This window comes from Thermobia domestica, chromosome 2 (genome assembly GCF_964235325.1).
Source record: "Thermobia domestica chromosome 2, izTheDome1.hap1.1, whole genome shotgun sequence".
NCBI lineage: Eukaryota > Metazoa > Arthropoda > Insecta > Zygentoma > Lepismatidae > Thermobia > Thermobia domestica.
In genome coordinates, this window is record NC_137455.1 from 124,460,829 (window position 1) to 124,479,978 (window position 19,150).

General features: G+C 35.7%; 1 protein-coding gene across 3 annotated transcripts in view; it reads left to right on the forward strand.

Moving 5' to 3' along the window:
* Art8 (Arginine methyltransferase 8) overlaps positions 1–19,150 on the forward strand; it is a 52,033-nt gene that overhangs the window by 7,757 nt on the left and 25,126 nt on the right. For 2 of the 3 annotated variants that reach the window (XM_081745748.1, XM_081745752.1), the window contains exons 2-3: positions 9,938–10,020; positions 11,916–12,030. In XM_081745748.1, coding sequence (XP_081601874.1) covers positions 9,970–10,020; positions 11,916–12,030 — 166 coding nt within the window. In that variant the 5' untranslated portion in view covers positions 9,938–9,969. Of the gene's footprint in view, positions 1–2,659; positions 2,831–9,937; positions 10,021–11,915; positions 12,031–19,150 lie in introns of those variants that run through there. The other variant, XM_081745744.1, reaches the window with a different exon arrangement.

The window sequence follows — 19,150 nt, forward strand, 5'->3', positions numbered from 1 at the left end:
AAAATTTGCTGGTAAAATTCAGTACTCTGCATGAAAAGATATAGTTGTAAGCAGTGGTGCTATTCTAATCTTTTAACAACCGGTTCTCTCTATATCTATCTATCTATATGGTTTCCCACCAGAAAAGTGCAATATTTTGAGGAATGATAGTATTGGTCATAACAACCAATCGATCGAGATATCGATGAAAAGACCACTTTGTTTTGTGCACATTGATTCGAAGATACATATCTCGAGAACTAATGAAGACATTGGAGTCATTCAAAAACGTGTTGCAGATAGGTAGCGCACGTAATAGGCATTAGGGTCCGTTCACGTATTACGTAACGCTGTTTTTGATCAATTTTACCCCCTCCCTCTCCCTTGTCACACTTCGTAATGCAAGGCTGAACCCCTCCTTCCGTTGTTACGTAATCTTTTTTGATTTTTGTTTTTTCACTAATTTTGCTTTTTGGGGGGTTATCACAATAAAAAAAATAATGACAAAACTTTTCATTACAAAATACTTGTATTTTGAATATATTTGTAATGTTTTTTCGTCAACAAAGTAAAGTATTAGAAAATGGTAGTACCGTAATAATATTTTAACCCCATAAGGTTTTAAATTAACCAGTGTTAATTCTTCGAAATTCCATACTGTCGTTTTCCCAAGGAGATCACACCTAACCTCTTAGGTTACCGATGATTGGCAAGGAAGACGCAGGATTTAGAGAATTGACATTGACCTCTTTTTTTTTTTTCTTTTCTTTTCTTTTCTGGAATCCAGGATGCTTCCTGTATTTGTAGTTTCCCAATGTCGACGATACAAAGAAGTTCTCTTCCCCATAGATTACAGATTCAACCTGGCTGCACACTTGAAGGAGCAGGGACATGTCGTTTGTGAACAAGCTTTCGGGCATCTTCTTTGGACATCAGTTTACCGCTTTTCTAATTCTTCTTGTCCGAAATAGTTCCAGAATGCGAATAAACTCGATTTCTCGTGAAAAATTCAAATCTAAAGATGAGATGAGATGAATATCAGATGAATTCGGTTTTTGATCTTATTTTGCTTGGATCGTTCTGTCCCAGATAATATTATTTCACGAAAAAGAGCTTCTTCTGTTTCACATGCAAAACCCCTTGGAAGAATAGAGTGAGTAATAATTCAAATCAGAAGTTTTAAATCTATTCTCAGAAATAGCGATACGAATGGGAACGCGAGGGCATTTTCAAGCTGTAGTTACGATCGGTAACAACTAATTCCAGAAAAGTGTGTACCATAAATACATTGCGTCGATAGCCACAAAACAGAACTTTACTGTATTGTAATACACACAGGATTCGTCAATAGTCATACTGGTGTCTAGTAGCGTTTTCATATTCCTTATGTATGATTCAATTTATACAGCTGTATGTTATCAATTTTCCAAAACAATGTAAATATTTATTTATAAAAATGAAAGTAACTGAATAAAATTATTTGTTTAAAAGATGACATATAAGCCTGAGGATAAAAATAAAGATTACAGAAAAAAGCACGTTACTAACGGTGACGTTAACTCCCTCCTCCCTCGTGTCATATTTCGTGATGCAAGACCGAACCCCTCTCCCCTTTGCTGCGTTAGATATAGACAGACAGATGAGCATAGCCGTTCTATAAAACTTACTATACGTATGCATAGTATACTATAGTTTGGAAGTACTAACAAATAAAATGAATTCAGTTTGTTTTACGAAAATTATCCGTTTTCCGTTTCTCGAAAAAAATTTCGTTTTTCGAAAAAATTTATTCTTACCTTAAAGTTAAAACTAGCTTCTTTTCCTATCACTGTGTCAGTCCCTGTAATATCTGTCCGTATTAATCCCAGAAGTTCATCAAATAAAGTTTTCGACATACAGAAGTAGTTGAAGCACTTAATTTTGTCTGCATACAGATCACGATACAAAGTATGATACAGGCCAGTTTGCAATCTCGTTGATAGCATAAGATGCACATACATACATTTTTTTGCCCTCTGCGTTTCTTCTTTGTAAGCAGCAAAAGAATAAGAAGCTCTTGCTTACTATTAACCATTCCTCAAAGTGGAATAACGTGAGACGATGGAAATGCCTCTATGAACTATATGAACCGGACAGTCGTCGAGTGGACACTGAAATCTCGAACCACGAATGCTATATGTGTGTTTCTGCGTATTCCATGTATTTCTGTGTGTCCTGGCAACACCATCCATAATTTGGGCAATAAAAGGGGGGGGGGGGGGACAGAAAAGAACAAGAAGCCTCGGTATCTGCTGCCGGTTGCCTGGTTCATAATTCTTTTCACAAGCAGTGACGCAACTAAGTCACTTCATTCGGTGACTGGGTACGAAGGGAAGAAATGAGTTCAGTAGAATTCATTTTCATCTAGTGTCCTATCACATAGGTAGGTAAGTACATACAGATTAAGAATACAAGGGCAAACTTACAGTGAAACATTTCTTCGTGGAAATAGAATACTCATACTTTCTTCACCTTTCTTTTGTTGACATATACCCACTTGGAACAGATAAGATTGAGGGGTGCTACAGAAATAATTGTAGGAGGATTACATCAGCAAGTCTTTACTTAGGTAGTTCATTCATTAATGAATCGGTTCTTTGGTTCAGTGGCATGGTTCATATTTGAGAATGAGTCTCTTCCATTTGGTACTTTACAGCAATCGTTCATGCAGCATGGAATTCTGCATTCTGTTCGGAGTCATGTGACGTCACAGAGTTATAACATGGAGTAAATACAGTATATTCTTATGATTATAGCTAGTAACTTATGATGTGTCACGTGGGCAACCTGACTGTATTCAGCATATACCTAGGTATGTGAAGCCTGTGTGAGTAATGCGATGCGTGTGCTGATGCTACTTTAGCATTTACTTATTTATTTTATTTTGCCTGTTTTGACTTACAATATGGAGAGTATCTCCTATAAGTTCTACAGTTGTCATATGTATATAAATGCAAATTGTAATTACAACTTATTACACCATTTGTAGTACAAAATTATAAACAAACATCACATGTTAAATTTGGTACATCATTACATCATATTCATACATCGTTATCAGTTGCAAATTTCTGAACTAAATAATATGCTTTAGAAAGTAACAGAGTACGAATTTTGTTTTGGGTATTAAAATTTACCTCTTTATAATGTGATGGTAACGTATTATAAAGTCTCGTACAATTTAAATAAACATTTTTTTTGGTATTTGGAGTAATTTTGTTGTACTTCGTAAACGTCGTGTGTTGTATGCATGAATATCTCTTGTTAGTATAAACATCTGTTTGTTTTGTTTCACGAAGTGTATAGATTTATATATGTATAGGCTTGGAAGGGTTAAAATTTTTTTGTGATCTAAATATTTGTTTACAGGATGTTCTTTTATTTAGTCTGAATATTATTCATAGTATTTTCTTTTGTATCCGAAATGTTTCCTGACTGCATGCGGTTTATCCCCAAAAAATAATTCCAAAACTGAGGAGTGCTTGAACTTTTGCATAGTATATCGATAATAAACTATTTCGTGAAACTGTATCACGTAACCTAAAGAACGCAAAACATAAAGTAGTCAATTTTTTATTTAATGTTTCAACATCGGTTTGCCAAGACAAATCATCATCGATGTAAACACCAAGTAATTTTGTTGCATTAGAATACTCAATTTGTATTCCATTAATGTTTAGGGGAGGGAAGGATGGATTATTTCCTGGAAAACGAAAGTTTATTGCGACTGTTTTATCTGTATTTAGGAGAAGGTTATTTGCATTCAACCAAGTAACTATTTTGCTTATAACCTTTTCTACCTTTACTAATACTGAATTTGCGTCTTGTTCAGTAATAACTATATTTATATCATCAACATATAACATGCATTTTGTGGGGTGTAAAGTTTTTATCAGATAATTTATGTAAATTATGAATAGAGTAGGGCCTAAAATAGAACCCTGAAGGACACCTCTGGTAATTTTTGTTGGTTTTGAGAAGAAAGTGCAGGATTGATTTGATTCAACTTTTGTAATTTGAACAGTTTGGCATCTATTTGTTAGGTAGGATGAAAACCACTGGTTTGCTACGCCACGTATGCCATATTGAGACAATTTATTTAGCATAATATTGTGATCAATTTTGTCAAATGCCTGTGACAGATCGATGAACAAACCTATAACATAATTCTTATTATCGAGTGATTTCAGGACATCTGAAAGAAAATCAAATAAAGCGGTATCAATACTTTTATTCTTGTGAAATCCGTGCTGAAAAGTCGAGATAAGATTATGGGTTATTAAATATTTACTAAGACGTTTTGCCATGACTGACTGAAATATCTTTCAAAATATCGATAACACTGGTTGTTATTAGTTGAGTGGTTGTTATATATATAGATGATGACATTTGTGGCTGAAATTTATTTCGTGCGATACGGAAAGTAATACAAACAAACTATTTTCTGAGCAAAACAATATATTCACATTAAAAAACTACATATTGTTTTGCTCAACAAATAGTTTGTTTGTGTTTAATTATATACCAAGCAAAGCTTCTGCTTTATGCAAAGTGATAATTTTTTTCCTTCAGTGTAGGTGTATTAAAGTTAACAAAGTATTGTCCTGTTTGTCAACAAAGCTAAAGAGGGTGTGTATTTATGTGTGCAATCGGAGAGCTCTTATAAAAGCTGGGTTGATTAGTTTAAACCAGTTTTTTCTTCATTTCGAAAAATCTATTTCTGTGAAAGACATAAATCCGAAGACACATAAATCGGTGTCCGGAGAACAGCGAAACATTATTCTGGTCAGAAATAGAAGAAATTTTGGAATCTGGAGATTGTATTTTCCAAAACTGGATTTTTTACTCTTTAAATTCCGGAGGAAATCTGGATGTAAGATAAAATCCGGATTTTAGATAGAAACAGTTTTCAGTTTTCGTTACTTTTTTTTAACAGGTCAATGTGGGTAGGAACTAGGGATGGGCAAAACCGGTTTTTATAAAAACCGGAAATCGGTTTCCAGAAAAACGGGAACCCGAAAACCAACATTTCGGTTTTTCACCAAAACCAGTTTCGGTTTTCTCCAAAAACCGGTTCGGTTTTCACCGAAACTGGTTTCAGTGAAAACTTCTGGAAGACACACAAATCTATTTCTGTGGAAGACATAAATCGGTTTCCGGAGAACAACGAAACACTATTCTGTTCAGAAATAGAAGAAATTTTGAAAAAAATACGGAACCAGTTTTGAAGAAAACCGAAACCGGATCCGGTGAAAACCGAACCGGTTTTGGAGAAAACCGATAACCGTTTTTTGAAAATTTTCAAAAACCGGTTTCAGTTTTTCTAAAAACCGAAAAACCGGTTTTTGGGCCCACCACTAGTAGGGACAGGTTACATTAGGTATCTCACTTGTTAATAGGATGCGATACCAAAAGTATTAATACTTTTGAAACAAATTATATACAAATAATATGCGTTTGAGGTTAGTGTGGTGTGGTACACACACAAACTCGCTGAATGGTGTAGCCAGAGAAATATCATACCGGGCTAGTAATTGCTGTGTCGTGAAAGTATACACAAGCTTTGTATTGCAATTTGCGAAATACGTTCAAATCTTCATCATAATTTACACTTTTAAGTACTAACCGTGTCATTTTACAGACTGCCTAAGATAGTAATTGAATTCGGATGTATCCACGTGGAGCTTTTTATTAAGTACTAAATCCGTAATGCCGTCAAAAAATGGAAAAGTAGCATTACATATCCCATGAAATAAGAAACTTATTTCTAACACAAAGCGATAGGTTATTTTCAGACATGTGTTAATTTCGTACCACATATTGTAGCCTAGCCAAATGCTGTCACAATCCAGTTCTTTTATTTATTTATTTATTTATTTATTTACTTTTAGAAGTTGTAAACCAAATATTACTTTTTTTTTCACCATTTGAATAAAATGAAAATAAAAAAGAACCTCTCGAAGCTATTATTCCTTGTAGAGGAAGTCATTTCACCCAGTGAAGAAGCCTTAGTGTACAGTAAAAATGAAATGTGACAAAATATGGATTTTAATAACTGACTCTTACACAACTCTCGGGTGTAAAAGTCCAGTGCGTGTAAATCAGAAATGACTGTTAATTAAAGGATGATACAAGGAGTAAGATAGGAATATGTCAGAGGGTAAATCGAATGAAGTACTGTTTTTTATTCACAGTTTTCCCTTCATGGACCCTTAATCTGTACTAAATTACCTGATAATCTGTACTAAAACATAAAAGAACGTCTCTGTATCTGATATCAGATTTTCGCATAGAAAGGAGCCATCATATTGTGTACACAGATATGTCACTAGATCTAATAGCATACGAATCCTTTTTTTTTTTTTTTTTTTCGGCTTAAGGGAGAATCGGGGTGGGAGTTTGCGTTTTGGAGGTTCGAAAAGTACAGAGTATTCAGAAGCCCTTTAAGTCAGATAACCCACACTACTCTACTATGTCGCGGGTTGCATACTGTCTAGTCTGGGTGCGAGGAACGGGGCACTTTTAGTTTTTTTTTAAGGTAGCTTATGCATTTTTTTCATAAAAAATATCACGATTAAACAAACAACTTCTGTAGAACTTTTTCATGTAGTTCATCGGTTATGAAATTATCATTACTTCATAAATTTTTGCACGGTCAGATAAAACACTGTGGAAGCCATTTTGTAAACTGTGAACCACACGAAAAACTTTTTCCTACGAAACATGTGTATTTTTCCATGTTCTTTTCAATTACATGAAAAAAATTACGTACTCCTTACTATTTAAAATTTTTAGGTAATACCCGGAACCCTGTGGGACAAGCAGAGGACTCCATTTTATGCACTATCTGATATTTTCCTATATAACTTTTTGTTTCATCCATTTATTCTCAGCTGTTAAGATTAATATTCATTGGACTTTAAAATTTAATACGCAAAAATTCATAATTAAATGGTGGACATTTCGAAAACGGTGCCATGCATGAAGAACTTTCTTCTACAAAGTTAGTTTTTGCATGATGTTTTCAACGCTGAAAAAAAAAAAAAAAAAAAAACATATCTTTGCTATTAAATTTTCAAGTTCCTCATGAAACCCTCAGAGACCTATGATAGGGTAGCCTTGTGGAACAATAGATCATTCAATTCGATGTGCCGTCTGACATTTTTTTAAACTTACTTCTTATGTCATCCTTTTATCTCCAGCCGTTTGTGATTTAGAAATACTAGACCATTTTTGTGAAACACCCTATATAATTTATTGAAAGGCTTCCAGAACCAAATATTACGATGGGGTGGAAGTCTCTCATTATTAGCAGGATTTTTAGAGCTAATTATAGTGTATTAACACACTGGTATATATTTGTAAGCGTTAATTTCTTTGGCATGTGAAATACAGTTCAAGAAGCAAAGTATTGTATTAATGAACTATAATACAGTTTGAAAATTAATGTCCTGTCCGTACATCAGTCTGCATTTAACTAACCTAAATTCTTATCTCATCCTAGTATTTGAATCAGAAGGATACTGTGGAGCATAGGAACTTAAAATTCAGTTCAGAAAGATGTTATGAAGCATAGGAGCTGAAAATTCAGTGTACCGTTTAAAAAGACAAAATATATGTATTTCATTCGGTATTTGAAAAGTGTGTACAATGCGATATATTAAAAAAGGGACATTCCGTGTCAAGTATTCGCTTATCCAGTGAAGTTGGCGGGGATGAGAAATTCCAGAGGATTTTATATTATGCTTTATAAAAAATTTAGGCAAATGAGCTGATATTCCATGGTTCCTTAACTACTAATAATAGGTACTACTCTGTATCTCGTGCGCATATATGTAAACATTTAAAATGTAGCTTATTATTTTGAAAACCGTAAAATATCATTAAAGAATAAATAAAGTATTTGGTCTAGGAATTAATTCGTGCGGTTGGTACGCACACATTGAAGCTTTAGTATAAACACAAAATACATAAATACCTTAAGAAAAATATTGTCCATCGCTAGCCACCACTTTCGCCCATCTGTCAGGCAATGTACGGATTCCGTGGCGAAAGAAGTCCTCATCCTTGGAAGCGATCCAATCAGAGACCCATGTTTCGATATCTTCTGAAGAAGTAAACCGCTGTCCAATCAAATCGTTGTTCATGCAATCGAACAAGTAGTAGTCCGAAGGAGCAACGTCTGGTGAATACGGCGGGTGGGGTAAAACTTCCCATCCGACATTTTCTAAATAGGTTTTGACCGGTTTTGCGACATGTGGGCGAGCGTTATCATGTTGAACAATAAGTTTATCATGTCTGTTCTCCCATTCTGGTCGTGTTCTGGCCAGAGCTTGCTTCAAACGCATTAATTGTCGTCGATAACGTTCTCCATTCATAGTTTCACCCGGTTGCAGCAGCTCATAGTACACCACACCTTTCATATCCCACCATATGCATAGCATAACCTTTGCACAGTGAATATCTCGTTTTGGTTGTGATGGACCTGGTTCACCTGGTTTCACCCAGGCCTTTTTTCGTTTAGGGTTCTCGTAATGGATCCACTTCTCATCACCCGTAATAATTCGATGCAGAAACCCCTTTCTGCGCTGTCGTTGAAGCAGCAATTCGCAAATGGTTTTTCGTCTTTCAACGTCTCTGTCTTTCAATTCATGTGGAACCCAATGTGACATCTTTTGAATCATTCCCATGGCTTTCAAGCGTTTGGAGACTGTTGTTTGATCAACGCCTAATGCTGCTGCAAGTTGTTCCTGCGTTTGACATGAATCCTGCTCGAGCAATGCTATCAATTCTTCCTCTTGAAATTTTTTTGGCTGTCCAGCTCGCTCTTGGTCTGCCAAGCCGAAATCACCACTTCTAAACCGTGCAAACCACTTCTGACACGTTCGCTCAGCTAGAGCATGGTCACCATACACTTCCACCAAAATACGATGACTTTCAGTCGCACTTTTCTGCATGTTAAAGTAATGCAGCAGGACACCCCGCAAAAACACTTTATCAGGCACAAATTGCGCCATGTTCACTTAACTACAAACTGGTGTTGTTGACGCTTTAATCCACTGCCCTATACTACGAACGATACGCGATGACAGGGGTTTGCAACACATGTGTGGATACACGGAACTGTGGGACGCTCCGTTCGTTGCGCCATCTCTTGTCCACCCGCACGAATTAATTCCTAGACCAAATAGAAAAAAAAAAAAACTTTTAGTATGAAGAAAAATATGATGTAGAAATGCGTTTTATGAAAATCATAAGATCTGTCTCGAAAAGTAAGATCCAAAGTTTATGCATGTATAAATCCTTGTGCGCACTGTGCACTTGAGTGAAAGGGACTTCGTAAACAATCAAAACAAGTCAACCAAATTATGGTATGTATTTAGTAATATTGTTCGATTTCCAACCTTGTCTGTGCCAAAAATGTGGAGAAAATGGGTCAGACCTAAGAGAATTTGTAAGAATGTAGATTTTTTGACTTTGCGTCTGGAAGTCATTCTAGCTTTTTGTGACCCTCCCTCCTCTCTCTCTCTCTCTCCCTTTATTTTTCTCCCTATCGCTCTTCAACTTTTTTTTTCAAACAGCCAACTCTGAAATACAAATTATTCATAACGATATTAAAACATTCTATTAATATAATTAGAGGATAATCTAACTGCGTCATTGTGACAAGAACAACTAATACCTTTGGAATATGCTTAATGTATAATATGTTTCTAAATTATTGGTGCATATTTCGATGTTTAGTTTGAATATAGGAAGCAATTTCACTTCGAATGATTAACATGTTTTCAGTTGTCATACACAATAAAATATGAGGAGTAGGATATGACAACTTAAATGAGAATCTGGAATTCAAAATATTATGTATAAAATTAATTTTGTTCTTTGAATCGAGAGTTAACATATCATTTCCTTTCAGTTTGCTGATGTGATTCTTTTTCCTGTGGAAAGATGGAAGAAGATATAAGTGAAAAATATTTCAGTAGCTACGAAGATTTAGATGTAAGTTTTGTTTTTAATTATTACAAACTGTTGCTTCTCCTGAATTATTCATTTCGTCGTGATCGCATGTTACTCACCTCGTTAGTATCTATTGTTAATCTTTGTTTTTGTAGTTTTCCTGTGTCATGTTGAAACCCTTATGCTTATCGTTACCTGTACAAATAATTAGTTTGTTGCCTCTAGTGATTGATTGATTGGTTAATTGATTAATATGAGACTAAGGTTACTTCTTTATCACCAAAACTAAGTGCGACGGAACTCTCTACTCTGAAAGTAGGATCTGAACCACTATCCGGATTTTTATCCAAATCTTGATGTGTTGATCGGGGATCAAAAGGGACTGCGTGCATATCAATCACGTGTGTTAGGCGTTTGGGAACGAATAGTCACTGCTGTTTGTGTTATTTCGTAGTTTCACCAAGGTAGTCTGCATATTTTCAATGATGTTATTTTTGAAGGAAGTTTTAACTTAATTAATTACTATAGGGTATTTCGTAATATAGAACAATAGACTTACCTTAGTACTGCCATATTTCTTCGGTTTATTTGTTAAATATTGTCAAATGTTAAATCAGAACTGTGCTACATCATGATTTTCACACATGCCAAATCCACTGTGTGCTTTGTACTGCATGATGTGTCAACACGTCACAACCGCTTGAGTGATTAAAGAGAGATTGTTCATCTTCTACTGATGACACACATAGTTGTAACAGTGACCCCCATTCTACTTGCAATTCGTCATTCAGATGCTCGCTCACCTCTGATATGGGGGGGGGGGGGTACTGGTTCGATCCCCAGCCATGCGACTATGTGGTGTCATGTCTGTGGATTTTCTTTTGTTTGTCTCTTTTCCCAACATATTCTTATTCCACCAGTTCTTTCATAATAAAACGTATCAACTTACTGCGTTCTTCATTCTACCTAATACATTTAAGTTATGAATAAAACACAAATCTGAATAGTGGTTCCACTTTAAGCTGTAAGTCCTGTTTCATAAGAGTCGGGGCTAGAAAGGATGTTAAATTACAACCAATCAATCAACTAGTTGAAGTAAAAATAATTTGAAAACTAAACGTATCCATCTTCAGTAAATTTGTAAAGAAATTTATACAAAATGAAATTGAAAACTTGGAATGTAGAGAAAGAAAATGTGAGTTTTGATATTCAGTTGTCTGTGTAAAATAATTCGTCTCTTGCTCTGTGAAACTGATTATATCTGACTCACTGCATTCACTTGAACAAATTCAATGAGTCTTTGCTCTCATTCCATCTACTAGCTGGAATAGTGGTAAAGAGTTCAATGACAAGAATGTAGCTCTTGTCTAAATTCACAACATACGTATTCAAGTTTGATTTTAGGTATTAATGTAGGAAGTTTTAAAGGCCTCTCTTTAAAAGAAATCGTAGGAGGAGACGCAAAGTACATTGACGTAGTTTGTTTTACCCAAGCATTGAAAGGAGCACAAACATACCACCTATCTTATTAAAGATGGATACAGTTTAGTTCTGAAATTATTATTTCATATTACAGTATGTAAGCAAGACCTAAATTCTGCTCCGTGATACAGCGCTCACCTCTGGTACGAGGAATACTTGGTTCAATTCCCTGCCACGCAAGTTTGTAGTATCGTGTCCGTGGGTTTTCTCTTGTTTGTCTCCTTTCCAACATATTCTTATTCATAATCAAACACTCATTAATTATGTCTCCTTTAGCCTAAAGGGTATAACCGTTAGACGTAAAACTAGAAAATTCATTTCATTGCTTTTTACCCAATGTGATTTAAAAAACTAGCAAATGGTTCTTGCCTTTTAATTTTTTTCTCATATAGCTGGTTGTTACTAGAGGAAGTTTTCTTCTACTTTATTTATTTATTTATGTATTTTTATCATAGGTTCATCGTTTGATGCTGAGCGACGAGTCAAGAGTGAAAGCTTACGAAGAAGCGATATTTAAGAATAAAACCTTGATTGAAGGAAAAGTAGTATTGGATGTAGGGGCCGGTACAGGTAATATTAACAAGTCATAAGTCGTACAAGTTCCTTTTTGAGCATTTATAGACACTGACTTCCGTATTCATAAAGGAGATACTGATAGTTGAAAACGAAAATTAATTCTCAACATTAAATAAATAAAAGTAACGAAGATTTATCTGAATTAGTACTTCTATTTGTTGAACTCAACATTTGCTTGACCCTTGCTTTCATTTTAGTGAAATAGAATATTCGCGGAATGAGTGTCCCGTCTGCTGTGAAAATATGTCAACCACAGTGATTCATATCCAGCTCATAGCGTGGGTCCTCATCAGCCACGGATTTTAAGATTATTCTAATCCTAGTTTGATTAATTAACGTTAGTAAATTAGTACTTGGTTTAGTACGAAATGAAAATAACTAGGAATTTTGTGTTATATGCCATATAATGTGGTAAGATAGAAATATGAATCACTCAGCAACAATTCAGGTATGTACTGACGTTATTTTAGAAGTCCATTTCATTTGTGTACATTAGTGCTAAAAAGATCAGTAGAACTTGTTTTCGTTACGTAAAACTTCTAAAGTGAATGATATTTGTATTAGTGTAGTTAAACAAAATAGAACTCTATAAAAGTAATGGTTTTGTCTGTATAGTAAATAACACTATACAAGAAAAGCGTGTATGTATTAAATATCAGTACTTTTCTATTTTAATTCCATGAAACAAGTACTGTAGCATCAAAGTTAAAAGTTGTATGAAAAAATTTCAGTAACAGAATAATCATTTATTGGGGATGGGGGGGGGGGATATTTATTTTTCATGTATCAAAATTTTTAAAACATTCCTTTTGTTTGCATATAAAGCAACTTTTTTTTCCCCCCCAAAGTGAACACTGGAGAGTGTTTCCTGTGATTTATCACATTAACATACCTGCAATATTAGAATAGAAGCAAATACTGCTTACCAAGGTCTGTATTCCAGCCAAACAAAACATGTACCTCTACCCCTTGGCACAAAGGGACACTTGTAAAACGGGTGATTTTATTGTGGGAGAAAAAGGATAATTACTTAATTACTATTATTATTAGGTATTCTGCTTTTCGGCAGGTCCTGGGACTAATGAGGATTTTTTTTTTTTATTTTATTTTAGATTTGGGTCTGGAAATGTTTCTTTCACTTTTGTCGATTTTCAGCTTCCTCGTTTAACTCCCAATATTTTTTTCCTATCTTTCAAATTATCCATCAGCTGTATTCTTCTTTTTCCTATTCATCGCTTCCCTTCCATCTTCTATGGCGGTGTGAAGAAGACAATTTCTTCTCAAGGTGTGTCCAATCCAATTGGCCTTTGTACGAAGAATCGTGGCTGGAAGTGTCCTGTTCTCTCCTATCCGTTTTAAATCATATTCTTTGTTGCTCTCTCTGTTCGTTTTATCTTCTCCATCTTCCTCCAACACCACATTTCGAAGCTCTCCAAATATTTCTTCTCTAACTTCCGTAATGTCCAAGTCTCAGAACCATAGAGTCCAGTGCTCCATATATAGCACTTGACCAACTTCTTCTTAAGTCCAATATTAAGCCTGCTAGTTAAGAGTGATCTTTTCTTGTTGAATACTTCTTTAGCTATGGCAATTCTTGACCTGATCTCTTTGGTGCAGTAAGCGTCTCTTGTCAAAATACTTCCCAGATATTTGAAATTATCGACCTCTTCAAGTTCTCTTTGTTCTACTCTGATTCGTAAGGGCGTGTTTCCACGGGTTATTCTCATGACTTTTGACTTTTCGATGTTAATTTCCATTCCATACAGTTTTCCAGTGTCTACGATTTTGTCAATCATCTGTAGTCCTCCTTCGGTTTTAGCTATTATAACCGTATCATCTGCATATCTGATCTTGTTAATGATCTGTCCTCCAATCTTGAAGTCTCCAGTTCCCATTAATGCTTCCTTCATTAAACATTCACTGTAAATGTTGAATAATTGGGGCGACAAACTACATCCTTGTCTGACTCCTCGTTCAATCTCCACACGATTGGTTTCTCCTTCATTCAAGCGCATCTTCTCTCGTTGCCCTATGTACAGGTTTTGAATGAGTCGTCGATCTCTCCAGTTGACTCCGATTTCTTTAAGTATTTTCAGAAGTTTCGTCAAATTGACTCGGTCGAAAGCTTTTCGCAGTCGATGAAGCACACACAGAACTCTTCCTTTACATCAAGAATTCTTTGTGATATAATTCTCATCAATCCAATAGCATCCCTGGTGCCTTTTCCTTTCCGGAATCCAAATTGATCTTCTTCTAACCTCTCACCTATCTTGCTTTCCAGCCGCCTGTTCAGTATGCGTGCAATGATCTTTCCAGTGTGGGGAATCAGGCTAATGGTTCTGTGATCCCTGCACTTCTTTGCTTGATTTTTCTTGGCAATGCAATCATTGTAACATCAAGAAAATCCTTTGGCCATTCTCCACTCAGGTAGATCTTGTTAATAAATGAGGTCAGCACTTTCATTACATTGTCTCCTAATTCCTTGAGCAAATCTACTGGTATGTCGTCGTCTCCAGTGGCCTTTCTTCTTCGCATGTCTTTGATTGCTTGTACTACTTCACTTTTCAATATACTGGGTTCTTTTTCATCATCCTCCACCTCTTCCTCTGCTTCGATCGCAGTATCTTTGGGGCTGTTCTTCTGATCATACAGATCTTTTATGTATTCCTCCCAAATTCTAAGGATTCTTTGATGGTCAGTGGTTACATTACCTTGTTGATCTTCGATGCCGAACGTTCTATACTTTTGTTAGCTCTCCCTCCTAATTCTTGCGCTTTCTGGTACATCAGATCATATATGCCGCGCCGTTGAAGTTCCATTACTTCTTCACATATCTGCTCCATGTACATTTCTTTGGCTTTGTCCGTTTCTCTTCTCAATTCATTATTCAGCCTTCTGTATTTATTGATGTCCGTGTTTTTCGCCCTTCTGCGTTCCTCCATTTTCTTAAGCATTGCTTCAGTTATCCATGGTTTTCTCGGTGCTCTTTCCATCCTGCCAATGTTATTGTGGAGTGTGTCAAGTAGAATCTGTTTACTTTTCCCCAACTATTCTCTATACTGTCAACCATATCGCCCATTGCACAGAATTTTTCTTCAATCTCTTCTTTCACATCATCGTCGATATTTCTTAGTCGCTCTAAGTTTCATTTTCGATTTCTCCTCCCATTTTTCTTGATCGATTTTAACCAGGTTTGCACTTCCGCCACCAGTAGATTGTGATCCGAATCAATATCCGCTCCTGGCAATGTCTTTACGTCCCGTACACTATTCCTGAAAGTTGCTTCATCAGAATGTAATCGATTTGGTAGCGTTTCTTATCTCCTGGATTTTTCCACGTGTACAGCTTGGTTTTTCTTTTCTTAAACCACGCGTTCATCACCACCAGATCATGTTGCCTACAGAAATCGATAAGCATTTGACTATGTTCGTTTCTTCTACCTTGTCCAAATGGTTCCATTACCTTATTCGCAGCTCCTTCTGCTGCTACGCTGTTAAAGTCTCCCATCACTATGGCGTTGACTTTACTTCTTCCTTCCTAATGCAATATATCACTGATCTGATCATACATTACTTCTACTTCATTACCATCATGGTCGGTTGTTGGCATATACACTTGTATTATCACAATATCCGCTGGTTTTGCATATAGTTTTACAAACATCAAGCGGTCACTGCAGTATTCCACTTTGGTTACACTTCTTGCTACTTCGTTCTTCATTGCTATCGCGACACCATTCTCCGCCTTATCGCCACCCGAAAAGTATATTCTGTAATTTCCTGACACTATCTCATCTTTCCCTGGCCATCTCACTTCACTCAATCCCACTATGTCCACTTTACATTTGTCCATTTCCACTTTTAAATTAAAGTTTTTCCTCACGTCGTAGAGTTCGTATGTTCCAGGTTTCCATGCTGAAATGAAAGTTATTATTTTCTCCTCTGATGATTCTTCTCGGAGTAGTCCCCACCCGGAGACCCGAACGGGGGACTATTTTACCTCCGGAATTGTTTACCTCAGGAAGAACCGTCATATTTATTTATTCTCCTCCTCCGTCCCTTCTGGGAAAAAGATAACGTGGTAGTATTCCCATTTCCTTTCCACAACTCCATGCCGTTGACCATCCAGTGGTTCATCCGCCTTTTAGGACAGTTTCCCTCCTAAGAACATGAAGGTGCCCTGGCCTCCACCCGCTCATCCGCCCTCCAAGAAGGCCGTTGGCACTTGATAGAAGCTGACTCCTTATCCCGGGAGTCGGTCGGTCCCCACCTACGTTAGCCGCCAAAGACATTGCCCGCTTTCTCCCGCGGGATTTTTCCTTCGTTTAGGATGAGATCCGAAGGCTTTTCTCAAACCTCTCCAGTACTTGTAGAAAGCACTTGATTACTGCTAGGAAGAAAATATCTGATAAAAAAAATTTTAAAAATTACAGTGCTAGTTTGGATATTCAATTGCTTGCATGCAGTGATTCAGTTCTTGCAATGTGTTTTTCAAAACAACTGGGTTCATTTAATCGATTTAGTGATAGGAATCCAATTCTTATGTGAGTTCCCAATATCAGTGTTCAATTTTGATTATTCAATTTGACATAAGAAGTTTCAAATACTTTCTTCCGGAAGCCTTTTCCAGTAGTAGAAATGGATTGGTGCAAGGTGTCCGTTTTTTTTCGTTTTTCTCCGTTTCCCCCAACAACCTCATGCCAGCAGTTCTTTATTAATTTCATTCATCACCCGTCTTCTTTAGCTTAAAGGGCATAAGCGTCGAACGTTAAACTAGAAATTTTATTTTAGAGTCCAATGCGTTGGAACATAATGTGGTATGTTTTTGCTCCTTTAAATGCTTGAATAAAACGGAAACTCTGTCACACTTTATTTTACATCTCTTACTACACTTTCTTCTTAGTAGTTTCTTGTATTAGATCTTGAAATCCATTTAAATTACACTCTTATTATTCTATTTTTACAGGCTATATACCTGCCAACCGCGAACTAGCGGTATGTGCATGAATTATTAACACTTTCCGCCCAACAGCTCCCTCCTTTAGATGTTTAGAACAAATCCTACTCTTATTTATTTGTTTATTACAATTTAATCACGTAGTCTTATTTTTTCTTTTTTGGATCAAAAGATCCAATATATTTTAGGCAAACATTTTCTTATAGGTCTTATATCTGGAGAACTACATATAGTGTGGCCAAACCAAAATTATCACTTAAAATAGTATGATTTGCTTATTCCGTAAAAAAATACGAAAACTCGATTTAGGGGCCGTTCAAAAATTTTGTGGTCCCTGACCCCAAAAATACATTTCATTCAATCAAAAATTTTCGTGTACGCCTTATATGTGGTGAACTACATATAGTATAGCCAAACCCAAACTATCAGTTAACTCAGTATGGTGTGCTTATTCCGCAAAAAATACGAAAACTTGATTTACGGATCGTTCAAAAATTTTGTGATGCTGATCTAAAAACTAATTATTGACCAAGAGTGCAATCTTTTGATGCTTTTTTTTTATTATTATTTATTTATTTCTATTCACACTTATCAGGTCAAGAGCATTGCAGTTTGCCACGTTTCTGTAACTATGAAAACATGAATGCAATGTCTTTCACAATATTTCTGAGACTCTCCTGATCGATCGTGGTACTCGTTCATTTTTTGCTTGCCCATTACTGATATTTTCCTCTTCTTGTAATTGAAGTTAATCTTTTTCTCCTCATTCTTATTTTACATAACATTGTTCGTCCTCTTTGTCCAGGTTGTTGAATGTGACCAATCCTTCCTCGTAGTTTTCCAGGCATAGGAAAAGTTGACAGTTGGTGAAATGTCTTGGATAACAAACTGACCTAATTTCCCACCATCTACTGATCATTTATTTGGTTATGATTAGTGACATCTCCGATTTATTTTGTTTTATATTGAAGGTAATAGGAGTATTTTGTTCCTGTTGAGAAGTCATGGTAGCTATAACTTCACTATCTCCAATTAAATAAGCGATTCAACTTTCTTATAAATCAGACACAAACTAGATGGCCAATATATAGAAATCGAAAACATCTTTTGTCAGGATTTTTACAGACCTGGAAAATAAGGGAAATTTACCAAATATGTACACTCATGTCCAAAATTATTGTCGCATGTCTATAAATATGTTGTTGTAGGAATATAATTTGATAACGAATTCGCCCGGTATTTCTTATAATGTTAGTATGTGTATAATCGGCAAAGACATGTATGTGGCAAATTTCATCTCAAAAGAGCAGTAAATAAGAACAATAAAGCAAAAATAAAACTTTTTTGTCCATTTAGCAATATTTTGTTTTACTCATTCTAATTTTCGAATTTATTATTCTTTTCCTACGAAATTTACCACAAATATACATTTCCCGATTATACACATAATATCAGTATTAAAAGTACCCTACAAAATCATTATCAAATTATATTCTTACAAGAAGACAGTTATAGATATGCGACAATCATTTTGGACATGAGTGTATCTTACGAATAAGGAAACTGAAAATTGGCTGCTAATAGGTAGAAAATACATATTTAAAAAATAATATTTTTAAATTACTAGATAAATTGAGATAGGTTGTTCTGCAGCTGAGTACTTAGAGAGCCCAGGTGCCTATCCATGGCCCGTGTTCAATCCTTGGTGGGTGTTGAAAGTGTTCTTCACATATAGAGCGTAACTTCCGGAGGTTGACTCATCCTCGGAAAACGAGTACGAGGGACACCCTGGGGTCAAATAAAATAATAATAATAAAAACTGTACTGTCACTAAGGAGGCCCAGATCCGTGCGGGGATATTGCATTAAGAGATGTTCTATATACTGCAGATAAACTGAGTATCCGTTTCCAAACATTATTAGCAGAATCAAAGAAGTGTGTCTCATGCCGTGCTAGAGCTAACCGTTGCATTGAACAGTACATGTACGATTGTTAGATCATGTGGATATGCTTTTGACTAGTTCAATGTTTTCTTTGTTCCTAATGGGATTCATTAAAACATTATATTGCTATTACACGATTATTGTAAGTTGTTAATTCAAAATCTCTGACGGTGATGTGTGTGCATATCATTCAATTTTATTGTAGTGTTATATGG